The 20660-nt window shown below is 36.3% G+C and overlaps 1 protein-coding gene across 4 annotated transcripts in view; it reads left to right on the top strand.

Moving 5' to 3' along the window:
* Nucleotides 1-900: 900 nt before the first annotated feature.
* spg (dedicator of cytokinesis spg) overlaps nt 901-20660 on the top strand; it is a 499880-nt gene continuing 480120 nt past the window's right edge. For all 4 annotated transcript variants that reach the window (XM_081742033.1, XM_081742031.1, XM_081742032.1 and 1 more), the window contains exon 1: nt 901-1077. In XM_081742033.1, the coding sequence (XP_081598159.1) occupies nt 1041-1077 (37 nt within the window). In that variant the 5' untranslated portion in view covers nt 901-1040. The remainder of the gene's footprint in view (nt 1078-20660) is intronic.

Genomic DNA, 20660 nt, shown 5'->3' with positions numbered 1-20660 from the left:
AGATTTACACGTAAGAAAATCCTGAAAGTTTTCCTAAATACTGACATTTGCGCAGGGGTGTAGGCAGCAGGATTATCTAGGAGGAGCCCGTCGTTTTTTGAGGGGGAGCAGCTACAATGTACAAAGCAAAAAATGAGTTACAGCTAATGATTTTGAAGCCTGAAAAATCCGGAAAATTTTGTTTCCGTCCGCTTACTGAAAACACTGTTTTAAAAGCTTTTTTTCTCTCTTTCTCCATAAATATTATGTACCAGGTAGTTTTATATTACCCTGCCCTGGACCAAACATTATACCTTTGTTTGCATTTGGTCATTCATTATACAGAAAAGATACCATACTATTTTTCGATCGGTAAATAATTTGATGTAAATTATTAATTATATGCAAACTTTGTTATTTTTTAATGACTGAAGCGAGATAATCTTTCGATGATGTCTTAAAATCTGGTCATTTGCGGGATCCATGAAATCATTTGGGGCACCTGGCCCCGATAGGCCCCTCGTTGGTACACTGCTGCATTTACGATAATAATGTGTACCATGATATTACGAAATGTTGCGCTAATACGAGCCCCCATAAAAAAAGGGGGGAGGTCTTCAAGATCTAAAAACATCCTAAGCTCATGATGCGTATACAACTCGCAATTTGGTTGAGATAAATAAATAGAAGTCATTCTAGTAAATTGTGCGTCCATTGCTCCGTTTTCACATTGGCCATGTGGTTAACTGCTGTCCTCGTTACATTGACAGCTCACATGGTGAGCACCAACATGGTAGATAGTGTGTATCACTTTTTTCTCTTTTTTTTTCTTCGTTTGTTTGCTTCCGTCTGTGAGTAGTGCGCAGTGCGCGCCATCTGTTAAGGAATCGAGGAAACGTCAATGCAGTCAGTTCTGAGCCTCTGTGCAAGTGGGATGGTAGTGTCGATTCGATGATTGTGTTTCTCGGTTTGTTTATAATGTATTAGTGGTGTTTTCTGGTTAGTGCTGACAGTAACATGTTAGTGTATTGTGTGTTCCATGAGATTTAAGGTTTCTTGTCATGTGGACACCAACGAAGAATAAAAAATACGGCGTAGGTAAGTAATGTGTCTCAAAATGAACACTTATTCACTCAAATATTGATACTTGTGTTGGGTAATTTAAGACGAAGACATTCAATACGCAACTTCAAAGCGTGCATTTTTTTTACTATAGTACTCTTACATAAACTTGAATCTAGATAGTAAATCGTTTTTATGTTTTTGGAGTGGAAATGCATGAAAATGTCACAGTGCATTAGGAATTTGATTGATTGATTTTTGGAGGAAACAGTTCTATCCAGAGTAATTGATACAGTTGTGTGCTGGGTACCAACGATGCCATGCACAGAAGAATCGACTGCATATATTTTAATTTTAATTCTAACAGTAGGGATACTTTCTTAACACCTCAAAGAAAAATCGTGTTTCATGAAGTTGTCCTGAATCACCTTCGTACAAGCTGGATGTGGAAACACTTTTTTAAAAATTATTATTATTTGGTGGATTTTAATACCAAGCAGTAGCTTGCATGGGAAGCATCAAAAGGGAACTTTTTATTGAAAATAATTGTTAGAACTTTTTTTTATAAAAAAAAAAGAAAAATCTGGATGATTTTCCTCAAGCACGAGAGATATCTCTCAACTCTAAAAGAAAACGCACGTTGTATTTCGTGAAAATTGGAAAATGTTTATATACAGTGTTTCTATCAGGCATACTCCCCTCCCCCTTCTACCCCATCCCTCCAGAGCTGTGATACATGAGTAGCTCTGTGAGTGCAATTATATGCTACATTTGTCAGGGCATGTCCTTTAGCAAATAGTATCATACTGCAGCCTCCCCCCTCCCCCCGCCACTTTGATTCTGCTTTCTGGATGAAAGCCTGTTTACGGAATTATCGTGGAACATTTTTAACCTCTTCACGGATATGGCATCAAATGATGGCACATATTTATCGGGAAAATAATCCGATTTTTTTTTTTTTTTTTCACGAAGAAGAGTGCGAACTGAAGGTAAGTAAAAACAAGTGCTTCAGAATATTATTTTTACTTACCTTCAGTTCGCACTCTTCTTCGTTTAAAAAAAAAAAATCGGGTTATTTTCACGATAAATATATGGCATCATTTGATGCCATATCCGTGAAGAGGTTAAAGGCTTCTTCACAGCCTCCCCCCCCCCCAAACAATTGGGATGGTTAAAAAGTCTCAACGAAAATATATATTATTTAATCAAAATCCAATATTTGCTTTTACGGAAGTTATTGGTGCTTTATTGTGTTATATGTTTAATCTTCCAGTTGGTGATTGATTTATTCTCGTCATTCATGTATAATTTCAACTACAAGCAATATACATATTTATCAAGTGTTAAAGAAACGACATATGATGTTTAATTAAAAGTGGATAAATTGTAAGTAAGCTACCACAAAACAAATACAAAGACACATAAATACATATCGCATTGAATAGCTGAAGCTTGCTTGCGCAGTTGCTTCAGTTACGAAGGACGTGATACAATGTGTATTTTTATGAAAACGCATATTGAGTGTGTGACTGTAGGTGTTCCGATAAGTTTCTTTGTTTTGAAGTAGTTGGGTCCAGAACTATTCATTAATTTCAATACATCCATTTTACATTTTTTTTTTTTTTTTGAATATAAAGGAGGGGAGTGGAGTGTATTCATAAAATATTCCTCGAGAGAGCTCTCTAAAAGGCTCATAGATTATGTAAATAAAATCAATACAGTATTGCAATGAAGTCCCGTCGATTTGCGGAGCCTGGAGAGAAAGTAAATTGTGAGCCCAGTGATGTACACTCATGTGGAAAATGATTGTCGCATATCTGTGACTGTCTAGTTGTAAGAATATAATTTGATAATCATTTTGCAGGGTATTTTTAATACTGATACCATACGTATAATCGGGAAACGTATATTTTTGGGAAATTTCATAGGAAAAGAATTATAAATACGAAAATTAGAATGAGTAAAATAAAATGTTGCTAAATGGACAATAAACTTTTATTGTCGTTATATTGTTCTTATTTACTGCTCTTTCGACATGAAATTTGCCACATACATGTCTTTGCCGATTATACACATGCTAACATTATAAGAAATACCGGGCGAAATACACATGCTAACATTGTAAGAAATTCTCAGTCTTGCCCACCCCGATGGTGTATTGAATACCGTTTGCGCCCTTAATGCATGTGGTCCCGGAAGGAGAGTGTCAGAAAATATATAGTAGCTTGGTTCGGATTCCATCATAAACTGAAACGAGAAAAAATATTTAAAATTTCGAGAGACATCCTGATAAAATGTCACTCAGAATTAATTCATTGTAAATCAAGAGACACACACACCATAAACATTATGAAATGAAACAACATCTTATTATCTTTAAATCTGTGTGCAGTTAGTTTCTCTTTGCGTAACATGGATGCCTTTAACACGGAGATTTAAAAAAAAAAAAAAAAAAAAAAACGAAATAAATGAAAGTCAAATCTATAGAAATGTATATGAATAAAGTTATTTTTTACTAAAATATTTTTTTTCCTTTGTGTGAGTGGAAAGAGGAAATGACATACATTTGGAATCCGTTACCTTCACAAAGTTATAATCTATTTTTCTTGTTATTTTTCATAATAAATGCCAATGTTCTATTCGCTCTTTTTCTCTTCCACAGATTCATGGCAGCACTGAAGCAAATCCCGGGGGGTTGAGGGGGACATGTCTCCCAATCTTGAAACTGGGGGACTGTCCCCCCAATAATCTGATTTGAAATGTGATGATTTGTGTCCGATTGCCACAAAGGAAAGTGAGAATAAATTGATGTTCCTCCAATAATAACCCTCAAATCTGCCCGCCTCCCAATGTTGAAGACAACTCTGTTCCCCTAATCCTCCACAACATTGTTTTTCAACTTCATAAATATTTTCAACATCGCGTATATATATATATATATATATATATATATATGGGAACGGTCTTTCGTCCCCCCAATGTTGAAGACAGATTTGTGCCGGTCACGGCAGGAAATAGCTACTTGCAACAGGCCGGTAGCCAGCCCAAAAATGTAGGGGGGGGGGGCGATCCAAAAATATTATAGTTCATCACCATATTATAGTTCATTTGCAAGGCTGCCGTGAAAATTTTAAGAGGCCCGCAAAAATTTAGGGGGGCCCGGCCCCCCTAGACCCCCCCTGGATACGGGCCTGACTTGCAATATCTTCAGGACAGGAATTCGTCTCATACTCACTTTTGTTTTGACTTTAAAGGAAAATACAGAAGAAAGAAATGAAATAAATGTTTAACCTTTACTTCCTATGATTATGCCGACTAGGCTAAAGAAGACGGTGATGATGAGAAATAAATGAAATGGTGGAATGAAGTGGGAGGAAACAGAAGAATCCCGAGAAAACATACACACAAATGCAGAAAAAGAATTATTACAATTTTTAGTGTGATTTTGAAGTATGGATAACACATTACTTGGCAGATTAGAAAATTTATTTTTAGATTATCTTCTCTTTGCCTGGTTCGGTTATATTAGAGGATCGTTTCTATTTGTTGGACTGATATTTCTTTGGAAACGCTAGATGGAAGTTTGCAAGGGTGTTTGAGCGAGTGGCCTACAGAAAGATGGTCGACCTTGTGTTTACAGTGTTTTAATCAAATAGCCTTGCTTGGAAAAGTGAATGAAGCGGAAACGAAAGCCAGTGACGTACGAGGAGTCATTGGGTTCAATGCAGTTTCCATTGTGGTCACAGCTCGTGGTGGGGATATTCGGAGGGTGCTTACCCGTCGTCCTCTGCCTACCACTTATACTTTTACATGTTTTCTAAGAAAGGTTGGTCTGAGCGAAAGTATGCATTTCGTGTTTTGTTGACACCGCTTGCAGCTCAGGAGTCCAATTGCTTTCGGATGCTGAACAGAACGCTAAACTTGAAATCAGCCAATTAAGTTATCGAGAATCCAGCTGCGTTTTCTTTGATTCTTTTTGTATCCAGGGTGTCTATCGGTCACGAAAGTCATGAAAAAGTTACGAAATCAGAAAACGGTCATGAAAGTGAAGAAAAAGTCACGAAATTTAGCTTTTGAGTCACGATTTTTTTTTTATCTGTACACAATATAAGTATAGACTGCAAAATTTTGTTCTATAAAACGTCAAAATTTACCATCAAAAATGTCTATGGTCTGGTTTAGACGTTACCAAATCACAAGCCAAGCACTCTTCTATCGCATGCATGAAAATTTGGCCCAACTCGCACCCAAATCGCTCTTGAGAATGTTACTAAATTTTGTGGTTTGGAAAAGAAAAGGTCACGAAATTTCATGTTGGAATTTTAGTAGACACCCTAGTATCTCAAATTCGATTGTTCGTAGAGGTACTCGAATCTTAGTAGTAGAGTTGGTAGAGGCAGAGTAGTGGCATATACACCACTTTAACTAGACCCAGTCTCATATAACCACGTGTCTTTCCATTATTTCTTATGCTGTACCAGGTTTCCCATTTACATATACTTTTTCTTCTTCATATATTGTACTAGCAAATGGCTCTAGAACTTACTGCTGGCAATGTTTTGCGTTCTTCCTTTTGGACTTCTCATGTAGCATTCGTCTGAAATCAAGACTCGCAGGAATCAACCATCCTCTTTCCATTTACTTCCACTCTAGATCAAACATCAAAAACGCTGAAACGTGTTTAGTTAATTTAAATGAAAAGTCAAAATACAAAATTTAGAGTTTTGTAACCCTTTAAGAATTTATGGTAGCTTTTGTTACCAATCTTTGACCGTTTATTTAGGTTCCGTAACAGGTATTTAAGCCGGGTTTTTTTATTGGTCAAGTCAAGGATGGACCAAAGAACGCCAAAGATGCGTTTTTTGGAACCAGATGGTCAACTTGGCGGAGCCAAGTATAGGTGGACGGGCGTGACTTTTTTTCTTTAGGCAAATTTCAAATATGTTTCACAGATTTTATCGGATGGAAACTTTTCATACGGATTGTCTGCAAGTTTTAGTATTTCTCAATTTTTTTTTTTTTTTTTTTTTTTTAAGATCTCTACGTGAACCCGGACCCGAGCCCGAGGGGCGCAACTATTCCGAGAGGGTGATTTTTTCAAAAAAAAATTCCTGTTTTTCTCGAATTTCCCGTTTTTGGTATATAATACGAACAAGCGAGTGGCAACGTTGGAAAGGATGCTCTATTCTATATATATATATATAGGAGGTATAAACCATGATCGTCGATAAATAGTAAGGAAGCAGTACGGTAGCTGTTTGAGTGAAAGTCTAAAATTTACCTCAAAAAGTGGAAATGCCAAAAGGGCTAACTAATCTTAAGGGATTACGAGATATGGACATTTTGTTGTAATAAAGTTCTGCCCTTTTCTTTTCTTCGCACCTTTCTTCTCTTCTAGCTTAAAAAAAAAAAAAAAGTGAAACACTGGATCAGTGCAGAGTCCACTGTACGGAGACAAAGATGGTAGTTAAGAAACTCAGAAACGTCAAAACTGAAAATTTCGATTATGTTCCCCAAGATACAGAGTTTGTGACATCTGTAGGAACATGGCCTTAAGATTAGTTTAAAGGGTCAAGTTTTGCCGATAGATGTCACTACAGTCTTCGTATCTCTCTCATGTATTTTTTTACCTTTCACGAAAATTCACGATTTCTCTTACAGATTTCAACCTAGAGATTTCAAATTTTTAGAGAAGGAACTTCATAACCTATCGAAGCCAACAATCCGTGCCGATTTTTTATTTAAAGTTTTCTTTATTGTTGAAATGGCTTGTTTACTAAAAGGGATATCCAAAGCTTTAACAATATAACTCTTTCAACAATGAAGAAAATTCAAAATAAGAAATCGGCACGGATTGTTGCCTTCAATAGGTTATGAAGTTCCTTCTCCAAAAGTTTGAAGTCTCTAGGTCGACATTTGTAAGAGAAATTGTAAATTTTCGTGAAAGGGAAAAAATACATGAGAGAGATACGAAGACTGTAGTGACATCTATTGGCAAAACTTGTCCCTTTACACCAACCTTAAAACATGTGCATTTTTAAAAGTGAAATCGAAAAGGAATTTGTAGTTTTATATCCAATGATTGTACCCTGTAGACTGAAGGAGACGGCTGATTAATGAAAGTGACTGATTTATAAAGGGATTGATGTAATGCAAACGTGGGAGGAAAAGGGAGAACGCACCCCTCCCTGAGAAAACCTGCGGTTGCAATATTGTCCAATGCGAACTTGCGTGCTCTGGGATCGAACCGGAGACCCTCACATTAGAGGTGAGCGATCTACCACTGAGACACCGTGGCCACGAAGTTAAATCAATCTTGGATTGTTACTCTTACTACACACAACCATCGCTTGATTGATATTAGAAGTAGAGAATCAACTAACAAGTACTCATTGATACTTTACAATTATCTTCAAACACTGCATTCAGGGTACAATCCACACTTCGGTTCAAGAAGCGCATAATTCAGCATGCCTTAGTGGTTCCAGTGTTGTATATACAAAAACCAATCTAACAACTTTACATCTTAGATGCCATTGCGTAGATTTGAATATGTTAGTTACAGTTTAATGAAGTCGTGATTTGGTAGCTTTACCTGGCGTTTGGGATAGTCACGCAACGTTACGTCGGTTCTGATAATTTCATTGCAATCGCTCCATCAGAATCAAATAAACAACTGATGTTCTACACTGTCGCTAATTAGCATTTATTTAGTAATTAAACGTGCTTTTTGATAATCATATCTCTATTAGTAATAATAACAATAATTTTTACTTTTCTCTAAGTGGTTCCGGTGATTTTAGTATCGGGCATTCCCGAAATCATGGCATGACTGAGAGAACTATTTTGTCATTGTTCAAATAACCTTTTCATATAAACCGTCCTACATGTAACAGCATTGTTTGTAAGAGCTCATTCGTGGCTAAGCGGTTGGCGTATGCACGTTTGGTGTGTGTGACTTCGGTTCGATTCCTAGCGGAAGCTCATGTGGTTCGGAAAGTCCCGTCTCATGTAACCTCGCTGCTGAAAAGGTCGTTAAACTCAAAGTCAACTCAACTCAACTCAAGTCGAGCATTGTTTACATCATAATCCTGTGTTTTTTCTCCCTAGTTCACAAAGCATTTATGTTGAGTTGCAGAATACTGAAACAAATCTGTCGGTCTTCCATAGTTTCAGAATGAAGGAATTCTGTAGGCCTCCATTTGTGATTCTCTTCCTTATGTATTCACGTCGGAGCTCAGAAAGTAAGAGTATGCTCAGTTGTATCAGTTGTTCCTCGTAGGTGTGTAGATAGCGTAGGTAGGAGGCCCGGGTTCGATTCCCGGTGGGAGCTCACGTAGTTCGGATTCCACGTTAAGGTGTAGATCCATATTTCATTAGCCTCGCTGCTCAAAGAATGCTAAACTTACAATCAAATCATTTGTATGCTCTGTCATTCATCGAATTAGATCCTAATCTGGCGACAGTCAGTTTTCGTCTTTGCTAGAGTTCAGCATGGTAACTATAATTATAGAGACCTATGCCTAAGTCTGTACTTTACCCTCGCTTACTAAGTTGTTACAAATTCAGAGTACGTTCATATATGGTATAAAGTGTCTATTAACTTCATTCTTTTAGTTAATCATTCATTAACTGTATAAGCTCTGCCAGTGACGGATCCAAGGGGAGCTACAGGGGCTATGCTCCCCCTTAACGCTCAGGTATACAATGGATAAAATGGGCTTCAATCCTGCTTTACACTGGATAAAGCGGTAAATTATGGTTTAGCACCTCCCTTGATTATATCCTGGATCCACCACTGCGCTCTGCCATAAATTAGCATAGGTCTCTACCACTATTAAGTTACGAGTTACACAAGTTTACAAGAAACATTAAACTTAAGTTTACAACATAATAAGTTCAATATTGGACTTAGGAAGAACTTAGTCAAGTGCTATATATGGAGCATTAGACTGTATAGTTTAGAGATTTGGACATTACGGAAGTTAGAGAAGAAATATTTAGAGAGCTTTGTTCTGTGATGTTGGAAGAAGATGGGGAAGATAAAATGAACAGAGAGTAAAAACGAAGATATTTAAAAACGGATAGGAGAGAAGAGGACGCTTCTAACCAGCATCCTTGGTAGAAAGACCAGTTGGATTAGACACGTCTTTCGAAGAAATTGTCTTCTTCATGCCGCTATAGATGGAAAGAAAGCGAGGAATAGGAAGAAGAAGAACACAACTGATAGATAATTTAAGAAACAGAATAAAATATTGAGAGTTAAAAGAGGAAGCTGAAGATCGAAAAACGTGGAGGAAACCTTTCCAGGCTTAAATCTAAACTTGAAAAAAAAAAAAAAAAAAAAAACTCATTAGTCCCAGGACTTGCCGAAAGGCAGAATACTTAATAATAATAACGAGCTTTTAGCTTTACAACAATATACTAAACTCCCTGGTCTTAAACCTACGAAGGGCTATGGCATACCACACGTCTTTTGACTGAGTGCTAGTAGTTAGTGTCTCAAAGCATTCTTTCTAGGCTAGAGTTTGTTATCTCCTAGTTCTAGTCGTCTTCACCTTCAAAGTCAGGAAAATTAAAATGAGCCAGGCATGCTTCAAAATATCCCGAAAGTCAGGGAAATTGAAATGAGTCAGGCAAATGCTTCAAATATCCCGAAAGCCAGGGAACTTGAAATGAGTCAGGCAAATGCTTCAAAATATGCCGAAACTCAGGGAAATTAATATGAGACAGGCATGCTTCAAAATATCCCGAAAGTCTGCGAAATTAAAAAGAGTCCTGCAAATGCTTCAAAATATCCCGAAAGCCAGGGAAGTTGATATGAGTCTGGCAAATGCTCCAAAATATCCCGAAACTCAGGGAAATTAATATGAGACAGGCATGCTTCAAAATATCCTGAAAGTCAGCGAAATTAAAAAGAGTCAGGCAAATGCTTCAAAATATCCCGAAAGTCAGGGAAATTGAAATGAGTCAGGCAAATGCTTCAAAAAATCCCGAAAGCCAAGGAAGTTGAAATGAGTAAGGCAAATGCTTCAAAATATCCCGAAACTCGGGGAAATTAATGAGTCAGGCATGCTTCAAAATATCCCGAAAGTCAGCGAAATTAAAAAGAGTCAGGCAAATGCTTCAAAATATCCCGAAACTCTGGGAAATTGAAATGAGTCAAGCACATGCTTCAAAATATCCCGAAACTCAGGGAAGTTGAAATGAGTCAGGCAAATGCATCAAAATATCCCGAAAGTCAGAGAAATTAAAGAGTGAGGAAAATGCTTCAAAATATCCCCAAAGTCAGGGAGATTGAAATGAGTCAGGCAAATGCTTCAGAATATCCTGAAATTCAGGGAAGTAGAAATGAGTCAAGCACATGCTTCAAAATATCCCGAAAATCAGGGAAATTAAAAAGACTCAGGCAAATGCTTCGAAATATACCAAAAATCAGAGAATTCTGCTATATTTCACAGAAGAATTAGTGATTTTTTAAGCTGCCCACAGAAGATATGAAGAACATCTAAAAGAATCAAAACAGATTCAAAAATAAGAAAGGAAGTTAAAGGGTGGAAAATGAAAATTGTCTTTATAAAGAAAGAAACTTGAGCGCCGAAAGTTGTTGAAACTTCAAACTTTGAAAGAAAAAGAACAAATTAAATTTTTGAAAAATTCAAATACTGCAGCGTTTTCTTGGTTGTAGATAATCAAAGAGAGAGACCAAATTATGATACATGTAGTCTTGTTTATGTTTGTGAATGCTCTGAATGTTCAGGTATTACGTTAGTGTATAATTATTCATTGTTACTAGGTTTTATTGTATTTTAAATACATGAAGTTTGACTTATAATAAGAATTTACAGTAAAAAAGTACACTTGTATTTAAAAACAGAAAAAGGTTGTACGGCTATTGAGGATGGTGAAGGCCGACCGGGAATCCAACCCGAAATCTCATAGAGAAAAGGTACTCGCGATGACTATTCCTCTACTGTACATAAAAATGAAATACTTTATAATGCCAGATAATATATATCCTCTTTCTAGATATCAAGTATTGCTGTAAACATATATCTGTTTGAAATCAGATACGAGCGAACGGTGCCTTAGGAATTTATGTGTCACTTGTTGGATTGTAGGGCTTCGTGGTATAATAGCGTGTTGCAGTAGCTCAGAAAGTAATCGTTTTCCCTTTGTTGGAAGCAGTTAATGGACAGCTACGAAATGCATCATTGGCCTTTGTACAATTGTCTGTCTGTGAGAACAATGCATGTGTGTCATCGGGAATTCATTTCCATGTGGAAGCTAACGTATTATTCTTACGAGGTTCTGAGCTTATGCTTTCATTCTATTCTATTCATTGAAAGACGCATGTGGAAAATTGGGTCGTGTGTATCCAATATCATTGATGTGCATGATTTCGATCCCTGGTGAGAGTACAAAACTTTCATGTAGCATAAAGTGACCAGATTTAGAAAATTAAGAAACGAAACACTTTTCAAACCAATTCACTGTACTCATAGTGAGGCACGCACACAGAAATTTTTATTGAGAGTGGTCCAGGCTTTGGGGAGGGGAGTCCACTACGTCCTTGTAGTTTTGAAGGAGTATTATTTTGCATCCGAAATGACGAAAAATAATTGTAAAATACTTCCACCTATATTTTCTGGAAAAAAAAGTGATGGAACTTGGTTGTTTTTATAAGAGAGAAAGAGTACAGATGAAGTTAAGATCAAATTTTCATACTACGTCAATCATTTCCCTGTTAAACAATAATATTATTGAAAAAGTCTACAATCAGTGGTGCTATTCAGCCGGTTCGCAAGAACCAGTTGTTAAAATATTTCGAGTTCGCAGAACCGTTCGTTATACCCAGTCATAATAGTAGATTTTACCCAGTTATACCCAGGAACAAGCAAGTTTAGTTTGTTTAGTTTTGTTTTTAGAAATTCTTACAGCTACCGAGTTGAATATTTGATCTCTCAGAATAAGGTATAAGCGCTTATTTCTCAATTTCAAATGCTCAGATATCAAGAATGAGAACTGGGATCGCATGAGTGCAGTGGTGAGGGTTATTTATATCTGAAACACATACATACAATTATCAACAATTGTTGATCCATTGCTGGATTAAGGTCTCTCAAATATTTTTTAACAAACATCTACTTTGGATTGACGTCTTTTCAATACTTTTTGACAAACATATATTTATAGAACCGGTTGTTAAAATATTAGAATAACACCAGTGTGTACAATGTATGTTGAGTTAGGAAGACTTTGAGGGAGGCTGAGTTAATTAGTCTCTGGAGCATTGGTGCACAAAATTCCGGTTTGATTCCTGATGAAAAGAGTTTCAAACGCACAAACTGTGATTCAGATCTCATTTTCCTGGGCAACTATTTTCTGGCCCGTAGATTGGTCCTCACAGCAAGGAGCTGGTCTACAAGAGAGGTCCAGGCATACCTGTTGTGTTGCCTACGACACGATAAATAACGTTTTCTCGTCTCGTGTTGTAAAGCTTTTGTGAAAGTCTCGTCTCGTCTCGATTCTCGACAAATTCTCGGTTTCGTTTTGTAAATTTATGTTCTGACTTCGTTCTTAATTTGATCTAGAAGTAATCAACCCTTTTGCGTCACGGGGGGTCCACGAACGGTGTGATATAACAGCATTCAAACAATATTTATTATTGGAGTATTTCTATAATGAGTTGCATATCTTTAAATATTGATAAATTCTCTTCATTATGTTCATACAATCAGCCAATTTGTAATTTTTATATTATGACTGATATCGCACTAAACTGTATTTGAGATCTAAAATTTGAGGCAACCACTGTTGTCTACGGTACTCGAGAATTTTTTCGTCTTGTGTTGAATTTGAAATTCGTCGAGACGAAACACCTGATAGCAATCGGCAATGGCAGAAATTAGTGGAATATCGGCAAAAAAAAAAAAAAAAAAGAAAGAAAGAAAGAAAACAAAGTGCATTCGTAACCAGTGAAAGACAACTATCAACCGTCACTGTATCTTTCCCAGGAACATGCAGATGGGAATGCCAAGATGTAGCGAAGAAAAACGGAAGATCGAAATGAAAAGTGTGGCTCAAGATAGGGAAGAGGGGAAAGCTGTGTCCAACAAATCAACCGGAGAAAAAATATATTGTATATTTGATATGGCATGTTGTAATAGTATCAAAGATATGTATGAAACATTTTGACATAAATTAATAAATGTCCATTTCATATCTATACATTAAGAGTCTTCATCCTGGCGAAATTAAAATACCGCTAATTTTACAATAATTATGTGATATCTTCCAATAGATAAAAGATAATTGAAATATGGAACAAGAGCGCCCTGGACAATATTACTTTGCGTGAGGTACCGTTATCACAAGTCACCTAGTGGTTTTCCGTATTTCATCTGTTTAGAAACGCGAAAATAAATGCCGATTTTCAAAATGGCTCGAAATCGAGAACACATAAATGAGTCGTGATAACGGTTTCTCATGTAAAATAATATTGTCTAGGATGCTCTTGTTCCACATTTCGATTATCTTTTATCTATTTGAAGAAATCACATAATTACTGTAAAGTTAGCGGTATTTTAATTTCGCCGGGATGAAGACTCTTAAGAAAATCAGAGAAAAGTGAGATAAATGTTTTAACCAAGACCTCCATTGCCTATGGAATTCTTATAATGCATTTAGTACTTTATGTTTATATTGATGAATATGAATAATTAAAATGTATGAAGCGGGATTCGTCTCCTGGCCCCCATAGTGTGCCTAGAGTCCTAATGGAGTAGCCTAGGAGAAAGAGACCTTTGGGTAGAGCAAGAAGAAGCTTGAAACTAGCGTTGCCCACAAGACTACATTTAAAGCTGTCTCCTCTCAATAAGGTGAAGTGAAAATACCTCTTAGGCTCGGAAAGTAGACTATATTTGTTTCTATTACTAGAGCACCTCACTATTTTATCACGAAAATTCTGTCTCGTCTCGCCTGAGAAGATAATACAGTATAAAGTATGCTCTTAATAATAGTAGGGTGGGTTGGTTGACACTGCATAAATAATAAATAATTTTCTTTCTGTGACGATGAATCTTTGGGTTTCTTGAGTTATAGAATTACGTATGTTATGCTTATGGTCATGTCCTTTTGGAACTTGTTTCGACTTCACTGCATACCCACTTTTGAATTCAAATCAAGTAGTAGCATTAATGTTAATATATATGGGACAGGCCCGTATTCACTATTCAAAATACTAACATAAGGGGGACAATATAACTTTTGCAGGCTTAACTTGAGTTTACCTCGCATTTTTTACTGCTTGTTTTTCAACATAAATTTATCTAAAGAAACAACTAAAGTTTCAGACGGCTGAGTCCTCCTGTCGCTCCCCCGTCTGCTACGGGCCTGGTATAGATTGTGTAGATTATAGTTGCGGTATTTGTTGGTGATGATGATTTTATGGCAACTCTTTAAATGTAAAAATCTGCGTTATGTGCTGTATTTGGTACATATTGATTGTGTGTATGTACTTTGTGGTGTGTTTGTGATCGAGCTGGTACTTCTAATGGCCACTTTTCCAACAGTGCATTTGGCCTTTGACATCGCTTCTGTTTCACGTGTTTGTTGAACGAAATAACCTGGTTGTCCAGTTTGAAGGAAGAGAATTAAATGATTCAAGCGTCTCTCAGATTCACCAAACGGAGAATTCAATTTGGGGACGGAAATTGGTGGTGTCTGAGTTGACACACCCTTCCACCGAATAAACTGCCTTTTTCTGTTCCCGTCGATTGATCGAAGGCGGAAGTTCCTGATCGCTTCTTTCACGTTTTCCTGTTTCTAACGGTACAGCTACAGATACTCACAGACTGTGTGTCTGACAGTGGCAACATTTGGTTTCTTTTACTTATGTGTCATTTATGCATAGTTCATTGCGTTACTATTGTTACCAAATAGTAAAGTTTATCAGTTAATTCAAATTTATTTCCCGTATCGAGCCTGTATGAGCATAGTCTTTCGTAATTTGAGTTAGGATCCAAACTATAGGTGTTCGGAAACCTTCACAAAAGACTACGGAAAGTTAATTTTTACAAGAAAACAAAAATAGTTCATTTGTGGCTAAGCGATTAGCGTTCGCGCCTTTGGTGTGGGAGACCCAGGTTCGATTCCCGGTGGGAGCTCATGTGGTTCGGATTTCACGTTAATCAGTAGGTCCACGTCTCATATAGCCTCGCTGCTGAAATGGGTGCTAAATTCAAAATAAAAAAATGTACCGCTCTTGAAACTGCCCCCAGGGAGATATTTAATGTTTTTTTCTTTAAAAAAAGTAGTTCTTAGGATTATTGTTAATGTTTTTTTTTTTTCGATTTTGGATAAATGAATTATATGGTACCTTTCTTAAAGTCCTTACGCATTATGTACATATAAAAGTTAGTGTAATTGAGTTGTAACTTTATATTTCACTTTTGAATAATTACTTTTGTGAACCAGCAAGGATAGTTATAACGTTAGCTCTTTTTAGGAGGAATATTCCTATTATATATTATATATAACATAATAAACATTTCTGTCTACTTAATGTAGGATCCGAATCACAAAAGCCCCCACTGAGAATCGAACCCGTCTCTTCCGCGGCAAAGGTGCGTACGCTGACGATATAGCCACTAGGGACCTCAAAACATTGTTGTTATATATTAAAATACTGAATTAGAGTTGAATGTATACTATGGGCTATGGTATATTTGTTATTGTATATTTGTAATAAAGAGTTTGTCATCATTAAAAACTTGGAACAACTTTTACAGTGTTTTGAATAATACTTGTGTCATTTTCATGTCAAATGGTTTAATACCTAATCAAGTTTGTGTTTACTGCTACCTCCTCACAGTTTTATGTAACGTAACTGCGATTCTCTTATGTAATTTTGCACATTACGACGTTGGAATGAAACCCGCAGGGCTTCAACATCGTAATGTCAGTTGCCAGGTAATGAGGCCTCTTCCATTATTACGTAATTATGACTCTTTCTGTCTGTGAATATTTCGTTGTAATAGTTGTCTCGTATTATTTATTTATTTTTAATTTATTGTGTGAACAAGCAGCGAGTAATCGCCATCTGTATTGTTACTTGAAGTAGGGTAGCAAGAAAGATTAACTAGATTGAAGCCTAACCTGAACTCCTACACCACTATGTTCCAATGTTCTTCCATCGCACACACATGACTGATGCCAACGCGTGTGCGGGCGTCACAACTATTACGATCATATTATTTGTTACTACTGTAAAAATAGCATAAGCAAAATATAAGGAATTTACGCTTATATTATAAAAATGTAGATGGTAATAATCTATCTATTAAAATGCTACGATAGGAATAAGAACACCTCAGCTCCAACCTGTAACTTTTGATTTCAAACCATTGATTTATGGTTATTTGTGATTTCACGTTTAACAAAGACAAATATTTTAAAGTATGTGTACTTTAAAAAAAAAAAAAATATTTAAATGTATCTTCTTCATAAAGTTTTTTTTTTCTTTTTAAATTATTGTTCAAAGCCTTTGTATTTTAATAAACCTTCTCCAAAATCAATGCAAGTGAATTGTGCTGCCATCTTTGGAGTTCTTTTAAACTATTACGTTTGTGAACGTTTATATGTTTGTGGCCAATCCTTTCGACAATGAGATCTCGGAAACTACAGGCTCTAGAAAGTCGTCTAGAAAGATAACATTTTCGCTGATCGATTGCAAATTTTGCGTAGATTGTCCAGTTCTAATTGAAAATTAAAAAAAAACATGACCATTATTTCTTTATTACATTTTTACGGGTACACTGGAAGTGTTGAAATTAGAAAAAAACTAAACGATCATATCCTAAGCATTATACATTCCAACAGAACATTGTTGTATACATGGGTTGCATACCTCCCAGGCATTTGTTTCATGGTCAGATTATAACGGAAAACGAAGGATAACCATTTCTCCAGTCTAAGTTGAATCTTTATTGTTTGGAGTGTTTTGCCCAATGAACACGATATATCATTTACATTATAATTAATTGTGTATGTAATGTATTTGCTTACTACATACTGCATGCAAGAAGAAAGAAAACAGTGATCATACACGAATTAAAAACTGCAACCGGAAGTAGAATCTAATCTTGGAAACGGTACGAGATATTGAAAAAGTAATCGACAAAATCTCCCCTTTACGGTATCTCTTTCCGATTTTTATCAAGACGTCCTTCACTTGTGTCTGTAAAGAGACATGTACAGATGTGAGGAATAGCAAGGAGATTCATGCTCATATGTGTGATGCGCTGTATAGAGAGCGCAGGTTCAGCTAGTCTGTATATTAAAATGCTAGGTTTATATGTTTGTCCACAATCCTTTCGACAATGAAATCTCGAAAATCACAAGTGCTAAAAACGTACCGTTTTCGTTGGTCGATTCCAAATTTTGTGTAGATTTGCCAATTCTCATTCAAATTTTCAAGACAACTTGTCTTTATTTTTCTATTCCACATTTTTGGCGTCGTTTTGGCCCTATTAGCTTAATATTGCCACTAGAATGTTAAGGTTGATATCCTTGTGAAAGGCAACCAGTAGTAGAGCTACGTATAGCGGGTTGATGGACATTTCAGGCGCTTTGCTTTAATCTGAATGAGAAAACCTTTGCAAACTGGCATTTTCGAAGGATTGTGGACCTACAGTGAGGCGTAGTAGGACATGGAATTATAAGAAAAAAAATATTTGCATTTGCATCATCTGTTACTTATCCAAGTTTGCCACAAACTCACCCCAACATTATATATATTAAAATACTACATTTAGGCTATATACTCGTGTATAGCAATTCACTCCCTTTGAGAGTCTTCTTGTCCTTTACTTGTGTTCGTAAAGGGACTTACACAGATATAGTGAGAAGTGGGAAGGAGATTCACGCTCACATTAGAACTGTGTGCTGTGTAAATAGTGCAGGTTCAACTAGTAATAACGAAGGAAATAAATTGTGAAGTTACGACATATGTCACACAAATATTACTAAAGGAAGTAAATGCACCGTTACTTCAAAATGTAAGTATGCTTGTATTAGCATAAGCTCAAAAGATAGCAAGCGGAATATAGTCGGTAAACAGAAGTCAGAAAGTCCCATCGCCCAAAGTTGTGGAATTCAGCTACTGTTGTTGGGTTTTTGCCCAGCAAATTTCGTTCAAATCTGGAAAGTAGTACGGAGAAATAAAGTACCACCTATACACACACACACAGAGAGAGAGAGAGAGAGAGAGAGGAAGAGAGAGATATATACTTGGTGTAAAACTATTTCTTCGCGTATGCTTACGCCGGAAGATAAAAACAAAAGAATAAATATATAAATTAGCTTTCGAGGGAGACTTGAATACACGCATTTTGATCTCGTGGAACATTCTGATTAGTGTGTCATCGGTTGACAAACGCTAATATACTACGTTATATACATAACCTTAGTGCTTGCATTTCTAGGGTCTTATTTCACTTTTTATATTTGAAACTGGAAAGCGAAAAATAGATACTTAAAAGAAAAAGGAATAAAGAATTTGAGAAGAAGTATTTACTGGAAACTGAATAAACGTGACTGCAGCTGTAGAAGATAGTAACTATGAAGTATTTCGTCTGCTTCTGGAAGCGATGCGTGCTTCAAATGCCACGACAGAAAGTGAAAACCGTGTCTGTGTGTTGCGCGGGGAAAATGATAAATAAACTCCTTTTAATTGCAAATTTTTATTACGTCTCTCTTATGTATACGCTGTTTTAGACATCTTTATTTACAGAATATGTAAACTTTCATAAGGAAAAAAGACTCTGAATATATTAGTTCGTGTGTAAATGATTCTGCTTAATGGATGTTTCACGTGACGAGAGGGAGAGCAAACGGAAATACCAGGGAAGATGTAGCATATGTAACGAATACGTAACAGTGGAAGTGTTACGCTAATTATAGCTAACATTTCATTATTGGTCCGAAAATACGACGTTTCATAGCCGCCCGCAGGAAGCTTTGCTTTCACTTAAAAGATTTTTGGTGTCCTTAATTATTATAATTAATATGGATACTTCCATTGATTTATTGATTGAACTCAAACGTCGTTTTCAACAATACAACTACTACTTAAAAATGAGGTCCGAACCACTCCTTGGGTTTCTAACTGAGTTTCAGGTGGTTGGTTTGGAGTTCAGCGTCTGTTTCAGCATCGGGGCTGTATGAGACGTTGACCTACATCAGGGTTGCCATATTTCAAAAATGAAAATCCGGGACGCTACTAAATTACGAGAATCTTTGAAATGCTTAAAATGAAAAGAAGTGTTATATACTAATTCACTTTCTTCCATTAGATAGAGTTGTTCAAGTATTACTAATCTCATTTTTTAGTCATTTTAGTAGACCTCCTCCCTAGTTAAGCAAACGTAAGCAGATGATTTACCCTCTCCACCCTGGTAAGCATTTTTTTAAAATTTCTCAGGGTTATGTTTCGTGTTTCCAGAATCTGTTTTTGCTCATTCAAGGTACGATGTTTTCTGTCATACGTTTGTTTGTCCGTATTGTATTTTTTTTAACATTCATTGGCAATATATTGTGGCGCCGTTTGTTATTTTCAAAGAACTTCTTTGGTTGATTTTTACTTTATTTCTGTTATATTCAGAAGCAAGATGCAGATTGAAACAGAGTACTAAAGATAACAATAAGATAGAGCAGTAAAACCTTTTTTTTTCCCTGGTCCAATGAAACAAATGCTTCGTTCAATGTCAGAGTAGTTAAATCCTGAACTTAATTAAATCCATGTTTTAATGTATTCATGTTTTTTTGAACTTTTGTATTGCCATACTCAGAAGCTGAAGAGAATAAGTATATACCCAATCCTGTGAAGAAAAGCAAACTATAAAATTCCCTTTCTTTCTTCTTCGCTGAAATCTGGGACGTATAAGCATCCCGACAAATATTTTCGGTACGCAAATCTCAATTCCATGACGGTCCCGGGCTTCCCAAGACGAATGGCAACTCTAACCTACATTCAAACTACTTTAACTCCCACCAGAAATCGAACCATATCGAGAGCGAACATATATATATTAGTATAACAGTATAATAGTTGTGTGTGTAAGAGACAGTCTGTTACTTTACAACATATATAAAAATTTTGTATTTTTACTTTCTGGTCTTTTCTTAATGTAAAACTATTACCTCGAAATTTTGCATCATATTTAAGTGGTAAACACGGATGATAATGAATCGCTCCCGAAACAAACACTTCCTTTCTTTATCCATTTTCAAGAAGAGAACAGGATGGTTTAATGGTAGAACGCTTACATCTGGTGCGACTGGCTCCTAGTTCGACCCCCTGGTCACGCGAGTTTATGGAGGACAATGTGGTGTTTGTAGGTTTTGTCGGATTAACCCGTTGCCTCCCACATTTTGAATCCACTAATTCTTTCATAATCATTCAGTTTTATTTATCCTAAAGGCTTTACCCTAAAGACCATGGGATGTAAGAATAGCTTATTCAGTTTTAGCTAGATGGATTAAAATAAATATTTCTGATCGAATGCTATGAAACAACTAGATGCATCATTTATGAACTCCTTACGAAAGCTTCAAAC

This window comes from Thermobia domestica, chromosome 16 (assembly GCF_964235325.1).
Source record: "Thermobia domestica chromosome 16, izTheDome1.hap1.1, whole genome shotgun sequence".
NCBI lineage: Eukaryota > Metazoa > Arthropoda > Insecta > Zygentoma > Lepismatidae > Thermobia > Thermobia domestica.
The sequence above is the reverse complement of the archived record's forward strand: the minus strand, read 5'-3'. Positions and strand labels throughout refer to the sequence as shown.